The 14,586-nt window shown below is 41.8% G+C and overlaps 1 protein-coding gene across 1 annotated transcript in view; it reads right to left on the bottom strand.

Moving 5' to 3' along the window:
- Nell1 (neural EGFL like 1) overlaps positions 1 to 14,586 on the bottom strand; it is an 806,688-nt gene that overhangs the window by 598,150 nt on the left and 193,952 nt on the right. Inside the window, exons 7-9 of the mRNA XM_059253364.1 lie at positions 14,429 to 14,511; positions 4,290 to 4,424; positions 3,035 to 3,137 (exon numbers count right to left, since the gene is read on the bottom strand). Of these exons, the coding sequence (XP_059109347.1) occupies positions 3,035 to 3,137; positions 4,290 to 4,424; positions 14,429 to 14,511 (321 nt within the window). The remainder of the gene's footprint in view (positions 1 to 3,034; positions 3,138 to 4,289; positions 4,425 to 14,428; positions 14,512 to 14,586) is intronic.

The following is a 14,586-nucleotide window of genomic DNA, read 5'->3' as shown; positions in this document are numbered from 1 at the left end:
AAGCTAAGTAAAAACTACTTGTGGCAGCACAGGTACCAGCTTCCTAGGTAGGGTGAATGCAGTTCCGGATCACACACCTCCGACTTGACTGTGGACTTTAGGCTTGGCTTCCCGACCTGAGAAGCAGGCAGAGCCAGCTGATAGAGCCACACAAAAGGACATAGTGTAGCTTAGCAGTTTAAAGTTTGCTCACACAGTCAAAAAAAGCTAAAAGATACAGAGTAAAAGAGGTCCAGATGGGGAAAAAAAAAAAAAACAACCTCTAATCAGGTTCCAATGAGTTTTACAATGTGTGCAGGCTTAAGAAAGAAAAGAAAATGGATATAGACAGTCACAGGAAGACATAAATAGTTTTAAAAAATAGTAACATCTTTAAAGAGATAGTAAAAGTAATATAAAAGAAAACAGCCACGAAAAATGGAAAACACACATAGAGTCTGGATCCTATACAGTACTGTGTTGATTTTTTAAATTTTATGATTGTTGATGGGCAAGAGACATCTGTTGGGAGATTATGGGATTGTGAACTAGACTACAAAATTGAACCAACCTATTTTATGGCTATCATAACTTTAAAAAAGAAGTCAAATGTATTTGTCAAAGGGAAATCAAAAATACTTTGGAGAAGGGATTTCGCTTTTGTTCCCACGGGAGACAAGAGGCTGTAGATTCCTTCAGGAATAATATGGATCAGGTTTAATCAAGGGAGACCTCCTGAAATTTGACACGTGATATCTACCAATAAAGGTCTTCCCAGGACTTGGTCATTATTTCAGTTTTTCTTGGGGACTCCTAAAGATGCTTCACCCACAGACATCAGGAAACAGTCTAGAGAAAACAACATCCACATTTCTAAGAGTTTGGGTATGGGAAGCTTTGGGTTATTTAGTGGGCTATGGATGTTTGTTATCATTTAGGGGAATGCAGGAATATAGGATAATAAGACAATTATTAATCTCAGATATTTTGTATTGGCATAAATTTTAAGATATTGATTCAGATTTACTGGACCTGCCTGGACTGAATCTACCAGGTTGAACTCAATCTCCAGGGGAGTCTCTGCCCTGGAGAAGATGGGAATGGGGGGTTGGCTGGGGGGAAGGCAGGGGGGGCTATGGGAGGGGGGAGGACAAGGGAATCCATGGCTGATATGTAAAATTAAATTAAATTATAAAAAAACAAACTGTAATTTTATAATAACAATGTAAAAAAATGTTAACTTTTATTAAAGACTTTAACCATCTTTAATTTTCCTAATATATATTCCTTGGAAAAAAATGTTAGACACTAAAATATAATTATTAAAAGTTATTCTATAAAAAAAAACAAATTTAAAGTTAGTTTTGTTACACTGTATATATGTTTCTACTCTTGTTTGGGGTATTGTACTTTTGCAGCTCATTTAAAAACGCAATGTGTAAATAAGAAATGAAGTTAGTAGTTAATCTATAATAATCAAACTTGTAGTCACATTAAGTATCTTTTCAAGATTAAACAGGTGTACTTTAGATAGGTAAATGGTCTTCAAACACTTCAAAGACCTACAGAATATGGCATTTAAGATGTTTTGTTAATCTGAGGTTTTTCATGACAATGAGACACATCTGTTCCTGGCAATACCAATTTACTTCATAAAAGGATTATTGGCATCAAAGAAATTCCATAGTTTTCTTTTATTGTGGCAAGATTAGCCATTTGGGCAAGAAACTGCTATTGCCTTGACTGCTTGACAGTGTGCTGTGCAGACTGGACCTGCAGGACCCACAGGACAGTGAGTGCTGAACTTTGCCAAAACAGAGTAGGACAGTCCTTCAGGGTTCCTGCTTCACAAAAGAGTCTGCCAAGACATTCCGCAGGACACAGAGGAAAGCGACTGATGAACTTTGCCAAAACAAGGCAGGCAGTCCTTCAAATATCCTGCTTCACTGAAAAGTCTGCCAGATATTCTGGGTCTGTAGACTGAAGATAGATGCCCCAACTTTGCAGAAGAACTTCGGATGATTGTCCAGGCAGCAAAATGTTTCTGTTGTTAAGTAATATTAATTCCTTCTGGAGTCTTTGATGGACTCAAAGACTAAATAGTTAGAGTTGTACGTTTCCTTAATTATGATGGAAAGTAAATTAGGTATAAAACTTTGGAATCACCAAGATAGGATAGATAATAGTGTTTTCTCTGAATTTGCTTAATACAAATGGACTGAATAATGTAAATACAGTTCTTACTTGATAACTATTTTTGTTGTAAACAGTTTTACTAGGCTAAAATCTTTCATGTTTATTTAGATAAAAGGGGGAAACGTTGTAGAATATTATTTTAAGATGTGTTACATTTGTTTACACTGTGGAACATTGGTTTTAATGATGTAAAAATGTATTGTATACTTTTATGTTGATTTGTTTTACTCTGTGAAGCTGTGTTACTCTGCCTGTCTAAAACACCTGATTGGTCTAATAAAGAGCTGAACAGCCAATAGCTTGGCAGGAAAGGATAGATGAGGATGGCAGGCAGACAGAATAAATGAGAGGAGAAATCTGAGAAGGTCAAGGAGCTAGAGAAGGAGGGCGCCACCCAGCTACACAACCAGTAACAGAGTAAGAAAGAAAGAAAGATCCATACAGAAATAGAGAAAAGTAAAAGCCCAGAGTCAAAAGATAGACAGGATAATTTAAGAAAAGCTAGTTAGAAATAAGCCAAGCTGAGGCATTTATAAGTAAGAAAAAATCCCCATGTGTGTATTTATTTGGTAGCTGGGTAGCAGGCCCCCTCAAAGAGCAAAGAGCTAAAGTACCAAAGAGTAAAAAGCAACCAATGACAGACAGTAATTAAGGTGGATGGGATGGTGTTTCTGTAGAGGGGGAACCTGTTACAAAGTCTGCTGCAGTGAAAAGAATTAAAACGCAAAGCCCTTCCCACCCAGTATCAGATCACCTGCCAATGTTCCAATTCATAAATGTTAGTTGGGTTCTGAAAACAGAGGGAAATGCGTAACTCTAAGAGCACAGAGGACCACGCTGACCCTAGGTGAATACTTACGTCTGCAAACTTTACAACACTGGCCGGAAATGTGCACAGGAAGCGAGTCTGGGGAACAGTTGAGCGGGGGACAGGACATCCTTCGGCACTCCACAGCACCACTCTGGGCAGGGAAAGACAGAGAAAGAGGTCTCTGAGGTGTCCTCTGAACAAGTCTGTTTCAGAGGAACTTCACCTCTCATCTCCAGAATCTCAGGGAGACAGGCCAGTGTGGGAAATCCCCAGACCCCTCCGCAACCACAAATAAAGTATTCTCTCCAGCCCAAATGAACCTGTGTCACCTCAATTACTTTTCTGATAAACATCCACCTGCCTTCATCCACCTGCCCATGTGGACTAAGTAGATTAGGCTGAAAACAAAAAGCCTATTTCTATGAGACATAAATAACACCTTTAGTAGACCCTGTCAATCATTTTTAAGGCTCTAACAATCCATTTTGTGTTTTCCTGGACAAACAATGCATTCCTCAGATATTTATCGAGTAATTTCAAATAGACAGGGTTTAAATACTAATTTAGGAGTGGCCTCTTTTCTGAAACTGAAGGAGTCTACAGATGGCCGATATTCTGTAAATCATGGAGTAGGTATTGTCTGCATTCAGTTCTTGGGAACAGACATAGACATCTTGTAAAGATATAATACAAACATTGAGAGACTGATTAAATTGTTAAAAGTATATGGTGTGGGCTAGAAAGGTAGCTCAGCACTTTAGAGTACATACTGCCCTTTCAGAGGATCTGAGTTCAGTTCCCAGCACCCATGGTGGGCAGCTCTTAACCACCTGTAACTCCAAACTCAACACACTCACTCAGACACGCATGAGTACACATGATTAAAAATAATAAAATTAAATCTTAAAATGTGTCCTCTGGGAAAAGAGGAAAAAGCTCCAATAGGTCTAGAAATAAAGGGACCTCTGCCTCCCTCCACAGCCAACTCTCAAACTCCAAATAGTAAGTGGCTTAAGGAGAACATTAGCTCAAAGAGGATATAACGAAGAAGCAGACTTTCATTTCCAAGCATTTGGAAATTGTTGGGGTCATTAAAGGGGAGTATGTGTAACGGAAGTAGCATTATGTGCTAAGTAGCCTGCTGCATCCTACCAGCAAGCCTGAGCCTTAACCTTAGCCAGGGGCTTTAACCAGCAAGCCTGAGTCTTGACCTTAGCCAGGGGCTTTAACAGGCGAGCCTAGTCTTGACCTTAGCCAGGGGCTTTAACCAGCGAGCCTGAGTCTTGACTTAGCCAGGGCTTACTTTGCACGTGCAGTTCCTGCAATTGTCACCATCCACCCAGGAGTCTTGGTCCCTGTAGAGCAGCCCACTCACTTGGCAGGTCTTCTCACAATGGCAGTTTTCCAGCTGACCAAGTCTTGTCTCTGCATAATTCAGCTGCAGAAAAGATTTAGTGATTGTAATTTGTATGATTCAACTGCATTGTCCCAGCAAAGCTAATAGTAATAAGGGGGTGGGGGTGGGGGGAAATCTGAGCAGAGAGAAAAGAAATCGCTGGGTAGTTTCCTGATTCTTAGCATAATCTGTTTTCTGGTTTTCACACAGGTAAAAATCATACTAAACTGAAGACATGTTGTCTCCTGTGGTCTAATGAACATCAAATGAGACATTAAATGGTGTCTCTGGAGCCTCGTGGGTATCCATGACAGCGTGTGCTTACAGCACAAACCCACACAGATGTGCTGGCAATGAGAGCGTTCCTGGGAACTAATTAGGATGTTGAGCAGAGATCTAATTGGGAAGCCCCATGCACTTGCATCTGTCTCCCACCATCCTCTCTGTGCAGTTTGCAAGAAGGAAGGTATAGCTTCCTCTCAGGTGAAAATTTTGAGGACTTGCAACAAGAAAGGGAAGCTCTTGGCAAGTCCAGTGTCTTCCCTAATCAGTGTCCCCAAACAGAATGCCCAAGTTTTCATCTGAGCATTCAGAAGAAGAACAGGAGAGGTAAGAAACCCCTACCTGAGATCAGGAGTTTTTGTTTGTTTATTTGCTTGCTTGCTTGTTGGTTGGTTTGTGGGAGAGGACCAGAGATGGCTCAGTAGTTAAAGTCCTTGCAGGCAAGCATAAGGACATGAGTTCCATCCCCAGCCCCCAGCTCAAAGCTGGGTGCAGCAGTTGTCTGTAACCTTGGTGTGAGGGAGATGAAGACAGCCAGACCTCTGAAGTTCATTAGCCAGTCAAAGTAGCTGAATCAAAGGGCTTCAGATTCAAGGGGAGACTTGATCTCAATAATAAGGGGAAAGTGGTTGAGTAAGATACTGACATCAGCTCCTAGCCTACACACACACACACACACACACACTTCATTGCTTTTAACCATGGAGTCTAAATTTACAAATTCAAGGGGAATATAAAGCATATCCATCCTCACAAGGAAGCCCTGAGAATGATTATCACCAGGGGTAAGCTCTCATAACAATCCTCTTGATCTGGAATAAGAAATCTCTCTCTCTTTTCCCTGCTGGGTCATTTTTCCTTGATCACATCCTGAGCAAGTCTTAACTTCAGACACCTGAGGTCCTCCTGGCCTCACCCTGCCTTTGACCCCATCCTGAGCAACTCTTATCTTTAGACATCCGAGGTCCTCCTGGCCTCCCCCCGCCCTTGGCCACACTCAGCACCACTAGGTTCCCTTAACAGCTCCTTTGCATGTGGTTCCAGTTCTCTTTCTTGGTCCAGCCTACTCTAGTTTTCCTTCCAGCACAGCAGAGAGTCGAAGTGTAGCTCAGTGGTAAAGCACCGGCCTGGCATGTGGAAGCCTGGGTTCATCCCTGGCACCACAAAAAAGAAAAGTAATAAAAACCTGAGTGCAGCAATTTGGTGTGAGGTGTCCACTGTGACATCCACACAGAAGACTGACAGCCTCCCCACCCCCAGCTTCCTTCACATGAAGAGTGCCATCATGAGCATAAGTACCAATTCCTAGTTTCTCTTTTCCTCCTAAATCACACTGCGCTTCCAATGCCTTGCATGTGTTCCCCTTAAAGACCAGAGCATCCTTTGACTCAACGATGACTATAATAGCGAGCCTGAGAAACAACAAGTCCCACCTGTAACATGAATTGCTAAATGGTCTTATTAATAAAAAAAAAAAAAAAACAGAGTCAGATATTGGGGTGAAAACTGAGAGATCAGAGGGATAGAATAAGCCAAGCCACAAGTTCTTACTGCCAGGAAATCCTCAGCCCAGGAGAACACTATTTCTTATATACTCAAGCCTATGTATCTTTCTGTGCCCTGCCATCTTACTTCCTCTCTCCAACTAGCTACATCACCTTCCTCTTTCCACCCAGCTCTAGCACTTCCTGTCTGTCTGTACAGATCTCCAGACCTCTATGGTTAACTAGTGCTGGAATTAAAAGCATGTGCCACCACATCCGGCTCTGTTCCCAGTGTGGCCTTGAACTCACAGAGATCCGGATGAATCTCTGCCTCCCAAATGCTAGGATTAAAGGTGTGTGCTACCACTGCCTGACTTCTATATTTAATACAGTGGCTGGCTTTTTCCTCAGATCCCCAGGCAAGCTTTATTTGTTAGAGCATAAATAAAATATCACCACACCCACCATCTTTCCATTATCAATATTTTTATTGTGTGACAGTTTCATGCATTTATATAGTGGATTTAAGTCATTTTCACACACACTCCATTCTCCTCCCTCACTCCCCTCTGTTCCTTCGGAAACCCTTTTTCTCAACAAAAGCCCCTCCTATTTCCATGTCTTCTTTTTGAGTGTGACCCACTGAGCTTAATGGTAGTTTCTTACCCAAGCATGGGTGGGAGTTAACTGGTGCAAGAGCAGCTTATCAGTGCTAGGCCACTGAAGAAGATGATGCACACCCTCAACAACTATTAACAGCCAAAAGTTGGCCCTATGTTCTCTCCTGTGCCTCTAAACAGCACTACTCTCTGAAAGAGACTCCTTGTGTGATTCTAACTGATGGTATAGTTACTTGTGGCCATTTCCTTAACCCTTTTCCTCCAAGCACTTGAAATTTCTCAAAGGAATGTGTCCTTGTTGCCAACTATAATGAGGTGGCAAACCACAGAGAAAGCAGGCCCCTCGACTACCTGCATGGTCCACATTCACCCTGGAGAACTACCAGACTTGCTTTGAACTCCCTCCAGGTCCTTCTAATATGTCTGATCTTCCAAAGTGGTACGTTTCATTTAAAGTTCCAGTCTAATTATAGAGTTTCTAGAATCTGTGGTAATTAAGATCTCTGGGAATTCTTTAGGTAGCACAGATAAAACATACTTCAAGACTTTGCTGAGGTTAAATAACCAAGGCACATGACATCAAAGATAATAAAATGACAGCTCATCACTCACTGTCTTTATTCTGTCTATTAGCCCCAATAGTTCCTGTGTGAGCTGGGCTTGAACAAAAACAGGTGAGCTAGATGTACCTGCTAAAAGTGCCTCCAAAGGGTGCCTGCAACCTTGATAGCAAGTGTGTGCTGCACTCTGCAAATCTAGTGTCTATAAAGCTCCAAGAAGGAGACTCCTTCAAGACCCATGACCTGAGAGGGAGCTCCAGCTACTGAATGAAGTTCTGTGACACTCTAGGAGCTCCCCTGAGGTCAGCCTTAGTGATGACAAGTGCCCATCCAAAAAAGCTGAGCCACATCCCTCTGTGAGACCCTGGCCCTAAGAAAGCTCCACTTTTAATGTGATGCGTTTTGTTTTCCTGTCTGAACTTTCTTTTGAATTTAATGTGTTTAGCTCTTTCTAGAAACACGGAGAAGCCCTAATCTCTATAATAAAAAGAGTGTAACAGACAGATAACAAAGGCAAAGGGACACTAAGGTAAAAAAAATCTAATTTTTCAAAGGCATTTAATATGTAATCTTGCCTTCACTTCTTCTGCTAAATTCTATAACAACAATAAAGGGGAAAAACATCTCTGAGTAAAAAAAAAAAAAATTGAATTGCATTTTCTGCCATTGGTGGAAGCATGCTGAATTTATACAAATTTCATTTCAAAAACTATTTCTCACAACTGCCTCTCTCTGAGAATGCCTGAGATCCCAAACAGATATGGTTTAGGTCTGCATCTCTGTTATGTTTTACCTTTGTTCTTGCACTTATCTAAGCAACCGTGAACTGAATCATTTATTCCTAGCTCTACACATTAGAAGACAGACAATGGAGGGCTTTTTCACAAGAAGAGGTCAATGAATGGATGGGAGTACATTAGTCCTACAATAGATCGTTTTCACTTTGAAGTACTATTTTGGTGTTTGTTATGCGGATCGGAGAAAATGTAAATCATTGTTAAACCTTTACTTTTAATTGAAAAATTATCACCGAGTTCCTCAAAACAAGAAAGGTCTCAAAATTAAATATGTCACAGCTTGAAATGTCACTCTAAGTGGGACTTGATTTTTCCACACGAATTTCAGTGATTTAAAAAAAAAGCAATGCAGAAATTCCAAGTCTAGGAGCTGGCAGGTTGTTACAACAAGTAAAGCTGCTTGTTGCCAAGCATAAAGAACTGAGTTCCATCACAGAAAACGCGTGACAGAAGGAGAGAACCAACTCGTGGAGGCGGTTATCTGACCAACACGTACATTGTGCCATGTGCACGTGTGTGCATGCAAACATAAACAAGCAAATAAATGTAATTTTAAAAAAGGAATTGCCAGTCTTGGATTATCTAGCTAGCTCTGATTAATATCTTCGAATTCAGTATTACAGAACTCCAAAAACTAAACATCAGAAATACCAACAAATGGGATTAATGAGAGGAAAAGACAGTTCTCAAGAGATGAGGAACAAATGGCAATATGTATTTGAGAAATGTTTGCCCTCATTGTGAGGGTTGATTTTAATCGTCAACTTACCATAACTGAGACTTTCCTGGAAAGAGAGTCTCAGTGAGGATTTGTCTAGATTAGGTTTGCCTGTAGGCATGCCTGTGAGGGATTTCCTTAATTTGGTTAATTGAGGTGCAAAAATACCACCGTGAATGTGGACAGCACCATTGCATGTGCTAGACAATGAGCTAAATGCAAAGCACTGAGCATAAGCATCCATTCAAGGCTCTCTCCTCTTGAGTGGATATAATCTGACTAGTTGCTTCAAGTCCCTGATACCTTGACTTCCCTGTTAAGGATGGACTGTAACCTGAAACAAAGAGCCAATTAAGTCCTATCTCCCTCAAGTTGCTTTTGTCAGGGTCTCTTATCACAGCAGCAAGAAACAAAACTAAGACATTAGCCATCTAAGAAATATGAAGAGAAACCACACTGAGATCCCATCTCACCACAGTCAGAATGGCAGTCGGCAAGAAAATGAATAAAAGCAACTGCCGCTGCAGGTGAGGACCAAAGGAACACTGTACACTGAGTAGGAACATATACCAGACTAGACACTACTGAAATCAGCATGGAAGTTCCTCAAAATAGATCTACTATGTGACCCAGCTAGGCCACTTCTCAGAATTTACCCAAAGACCCCAGAACAACACGTCACAGAGATACTTGCACATCAATGTTGACTGCACCACTGTTCACAAAGCTAAGTTATGAAACAAACCAAGGTGCCCAACAACAGAGGAATGGATAAACAAAATGTGTGCACACATACAACGGGATTCTCTTCAGCCGTCAGGAAGAATGAAGTGATGTCGTTTGCAGAAAAATGGATGCAACTGGAGACAGCCATAAAAGGAACTCGTCAGTCTCAGGCAGACAACGGTTTAGTTACCTTACATAGGCTGTGATAAAGACTACAACCAAAAGCAATTTGAGAAGGAAGGGTTTATTTCAGCTTACAATTTATTGTCTATCAGGAGGGAAAGCCCAGGCAAATACCAAGCGGGAACCTGAAGGCAGGAACTGATGCAGAGTCCATGGAGAATTGCTCACTTGCTTGCTCTCATGGCTTGCTCAGGTTTCTTTCTTATACAAGCCAGGACCACATACCAAGGGTTGGCACCACCCATGTCCTGGACTTGCTCTGTAAAAGGACTCTGAGGTTTCCCAGAGTATGAAAACCCAGGTATGAAAACCCATATATGAAATGCCTTTTCAGGTCCTCTCTCTTCCTGCTGCAGATGAAAGTCCTGATGGCATCTAGGAGATGCTATCAGTATTTGAGATATCTAGCCACTGAGGAAGGAGTGCATTTCCTTAGAGACTACTGGTTCTTCCTGGTTTACTAGTATGAATAACAGCAATGCTCACTGAATGTGCACCCTCTACCTTGCACCAAAGCTCATAGGCTGATGTAAGGAATAATGATCTTTACAGATGGGAATTTGGGGGCTAGAAAAGTCCAATGGCTTGTTCAAGACTAGGAACATCTAAAACAATGTCAAAGAGATGCTCAGGGTCAGATCATTAGCATCCCAAATCCCTGTCTCTAGCTCTGCCTTGGGCTCTCTGATAAATTTCTGTCTTAATCACAGCTGCTGGATAACCCAAACCTAGCTCCAATCCCATCCATTAACACTTGTCACACTAGGTTTATTTAATTGGAGATAAACCCTGTTGACAAGTAGACTTGATGCCATTGAATTCTCTTTGCATCTTGGAACTGTCTTTAACTTCCAGTTGGCCTCACACTAGGTTTATTTAATTGGAGATAAACCCTGATGACAAGTAGACTTGATTCCATTGAATTCTCTTTGCATCTTGGAACTGTCTTTAACTTCCAGTTGGCCTCACAGCTACAGACTCCATATCCCTCAATCTGCCAAAAGGATCAATGATGTTTTGCTTCCACCAAGATGGTAGATCAGATGCCCTAAAGGACTTCTCTGCTTGAATGAACTAAAATCCTGCAGGCAACATATAAATAAAAATCTCAAAAGTCACCACAGATGTAGCTCAAAAGAAAGTCACAGAGGCCAAAGCAGACTGACAGAAAGGACCTCAGGTGACCAGCAAATACCAAGGCCCACCTGTATCCTGCTGAAGTACAGAGCCCTTGGGCTCTCATCTTGATGGAGACATGGGGGAAAGTACAACAGACAGACAGTATAGTCTAAGATGTGGCCCTTCAAAGAAACTCCTGGGCACAGGTAAGGCTCCGGAAGGCTAGACTCTCATTGAAGGTGAATGAAAAGGAAGTAAGCTTTATACATAGAGCAGAAAGAGCAAGCCTCCCACAGCACAGAAAAGCCTTCTTGTTCAGACCCTACCACTGGCAGGAGGAAGAAAAATTTGCCCTTGAAAAATTCTTCTCCCAGACTTCACCTGGCCTGGTATGGGCTGGGAGAGAGATTCGGTGAAGTGAGGTGACAGAAACAGAAGGGTCCTCATCATCTTTGCAGAAGCATGCACCATGTCAACCCAGGGCTCAAAGACGGAAAAGAAGCAGTTCAGAGGCAAAGGGTGAGATGAAAGGTCTTCTTCCTGCCCTGGGCTTCCTCTGCACTGGGTGGCTGCAGGCTCCTACATTCACCCCTATAGCAAATCTGAGAACTTAGGCATGGCTCTTTCATATTTCCTCTTTCTTCTCCTTCCTGATGCCTCCATCCTCTTGATCTCCACTTATTAACACCCACCTCTACCCTCTTCACATTTTATTTTATTTCTCTTTACAATCCCTTTTTTTTCCTCCAACCATAAATTTTCTGGGATATGGCTGGCCTTTCAAGAACCAAGAACCCGAGTTCTGGTCCTGGGTCTGCCTTCTGTTATCTCAGGAAGAGCTATCTACCCATTCTGACCCTCAGTCTTCTCCTCTGTGAAGTATGCTAACAAATTAAACTAAGCTCTCAGAGCTATTTGGAGAATTGAAGGGCTAGCACACATAAAAGATAAGCGCTGGACCAAACACGTAGAAACTGCCCAACAAGTTTAGCTAATGAATGAGTTTCCAGTTTCTTCTATACCGATGGTTAAGTTCCACAGGCCAAATTTTGTCTACCATTTATTTTTATACAGCCTGTAAGCTACGAGTGGTCTTCGCACTTTTCAATGGTTATATTTTAGGTTATATATAATTATGTTTTAAATAAAGCAAGTATATACACAGGATCCTAAATTTTGCCTCTTGGCCTGGCAAAGCCCACAATTAGCTAGTTCTGTGCGTGCGTGCGTGTGTGTGTGTGTGTGTGTGTGTGTGTGTGTGTGTGTGTGTGTGTGAAGGAAGACGATTTGGTAGCTTGCATGTCTGCTGTGTAAGCTTGAGGACATGACTTCCTATCTCCATTGCCCAGGTAAAAAGCCATGAGTGCTGGCATGCTTATAATATCACCAATGAGGTTACAGAGACAGGAGGATTTCTGGGGCTCACTGGCCAAACAATACAGTCAATTGGTGAGCTCTAGGTATAGTGAGAAACTCTGTCTCAAAAACTAAGGTGGGAAGGGATATATATATATATATAAAATCTCCTATTGCCATTCTAGACTACCATAGATTCCAAACAATGCAGTGGAAATGAAAGAACTCCCCTGCAGAATCACACATCTTTCTAGTTTAGAAGGAACAGACTTATAAATCTGCAAAGCACCAAGGGAGTGGGTTTAGAAGGTGAATGAAACCATTTTCAGCTTGCAATTTCCCACAATTAAATGTCTTCCACTTCACAAATGCCCATTTTACATAATACTATTCGAAGGGTAGAGTTCATTGTGGCTCCTAGACAGTGCACAGCTCAAAAGAGAAAAATGGCATTGCTGCATAGGGGAGAATGGGAAAGAAAAGAGCATACTGGGAGCTGAGAATGGAGGCCAGCCATCACCCGAGGCTGAGTGGCATGTGTCTTGTTCTAAAAATCTGCTAGCATGCTAAAATATAATTACCAGTATTGAGATCAAGCTGCTGCAGACAATGTGACATAAAAGCTTCTATGTGCCACAAGCTGGGATGGCGAATAATTGCCTACGATTCCAATTTCCTCCACACTCTCAAGGTGAAAAGCTAATGCTTTAGGACTCCAGCCTCAGTCTCCATCTTTCTCTTTACAAAAAGTATTCTGTCTCTCTTTTCCAGCCAAAAGAAGATTTAGCTTGGGGCACTGGGAAGACAGTTTGGTGGCTTACATGTTTGCTGTGCAAGCTTGAGGACCCGACTTCATATCCCCATTACCTGGGTAAAAAGCCATGTGTGCTGGCATGCTTATAATATCAGCAATGAGGTTGCAGAGACAGGAGAATTTCTGGGGCTCACTGGCCAACCAATACAGTCAATTAGTGAGCTCCAGGGATAGTGAGAAACTCTGTCTCAAAAAATAAGGTGGGAAGGGACTCGGGTAGACAGCAATATTGACTTCTGCCCTTAGCACCTAGGCACAGATGCACCCACCACATGTACACACACACACACACACACACACACACACACACACACACACACGTACGCACGCACGCACGCACGCACGCACGCACGAGCTTGAAGAAGATGTCATGGCCAAAAATCTAGTGTGAGCTAAAAAGGTTGTCAGCCATGGCATGATCTATGGCTCCTTACCCAGCTCCCCCTACATTTCCACTTGCCACAGCTGAGGCCAGCAGCAGTCAGCCACAGGTAGAATGGGACTAATGGATCATTTTCACCATTATTAAAATTCTTACTTTTGCAGAGTATAATGTCTCTTAGGCCCAACCTAATTCTTCCTTTGCCCTAGGCCAGAGTCCACGTCCAGGACTGATCACTGCCACAACAGCAGCATTTTCTGTTTTGTTTTGTTTTCATTTCTGTGCCCTTTCCACAAGGCTTTGGTGTTTCATGTAAAGCCACACTTCATGAATACATATGAAAGCTCCTAATTATTTACATTTGGATCTCAGTGACTCAACATGAACATGAGGGATTGTGTTGCTCATCATTGCCTCTTTGTGTCTAACAGGGTCCCAGGAAAATCCCAGAGCCATACACAATGTCTGCTGGATGAATGACGAAGACATATTCTGCATGATACAACTAAAGGTATCTTTACCCCTTCACTTAACTCAGAACCGATCTGAAAATGAGCCACATATTAGAAGCTTGATGTAATGCCTTCCGATGACAGAAATCTGCCCACGATAGCTATTTTACCCTCCTGATTATTATCAATTATTCTTACATCCAGAACACATTAGCTCACAAGCTGCAGTGATTCTGCCCATATATCATCTCTTGTTGTTACTGCCTTCATAGCCACTGGGTAAATTCTTTTTTTATTCAAAAGGAACCTACAGTGATACAGACTGCTTTCTGCTTCCCAATACTTCTCAAGAAAACCATTGTGATACAGCCTAATCTTATCAAAGACCTCAGTCATTGTGCTTACTACAGGTAGTTCCATTTCAAGCAAAAATAAAACATTTTGTAGTAGCACTTTACACATGCCAAGCTAAAAGTGTTTCCATTAAAACAGATCGCTCTGAATTCTAGACAGGACCTAGAGACAGAACATCGCAATGAATTTAGACACCTACTTTTGCAGTCATCTTGGCCAAAAGCTCTTGCAAATCCATTATTCCTTGAACCAGGCTCAGGAAATCACTGCATGTTGGACAAGCTCAATAAAGAAAACAAAAGGTATATGTTGATCATGTGCTCACACAAGAAAGAGAAACTTGAAATGAGTTATTTA

Source organism: Peromyscus eremicus, chromosome 1 (genome assembly GCF_949786415.1).
Source record: "Peromyscus eremicus chromosome 1, PerEre_H2_v1, whole genome shotgun sequence".
NCBI classification, from domain to species: domain Eukaryota; kingdom Metazoa; phylum Chordata; class Mammalia; order Rodentia; family Cricetidae; genus Peromyscus; species Peromyscus eremicus.
Note: the sequence above shows the minus strand (reverse complement) of the source record. Positions and strands in the feature narration are given on the sequence as shown.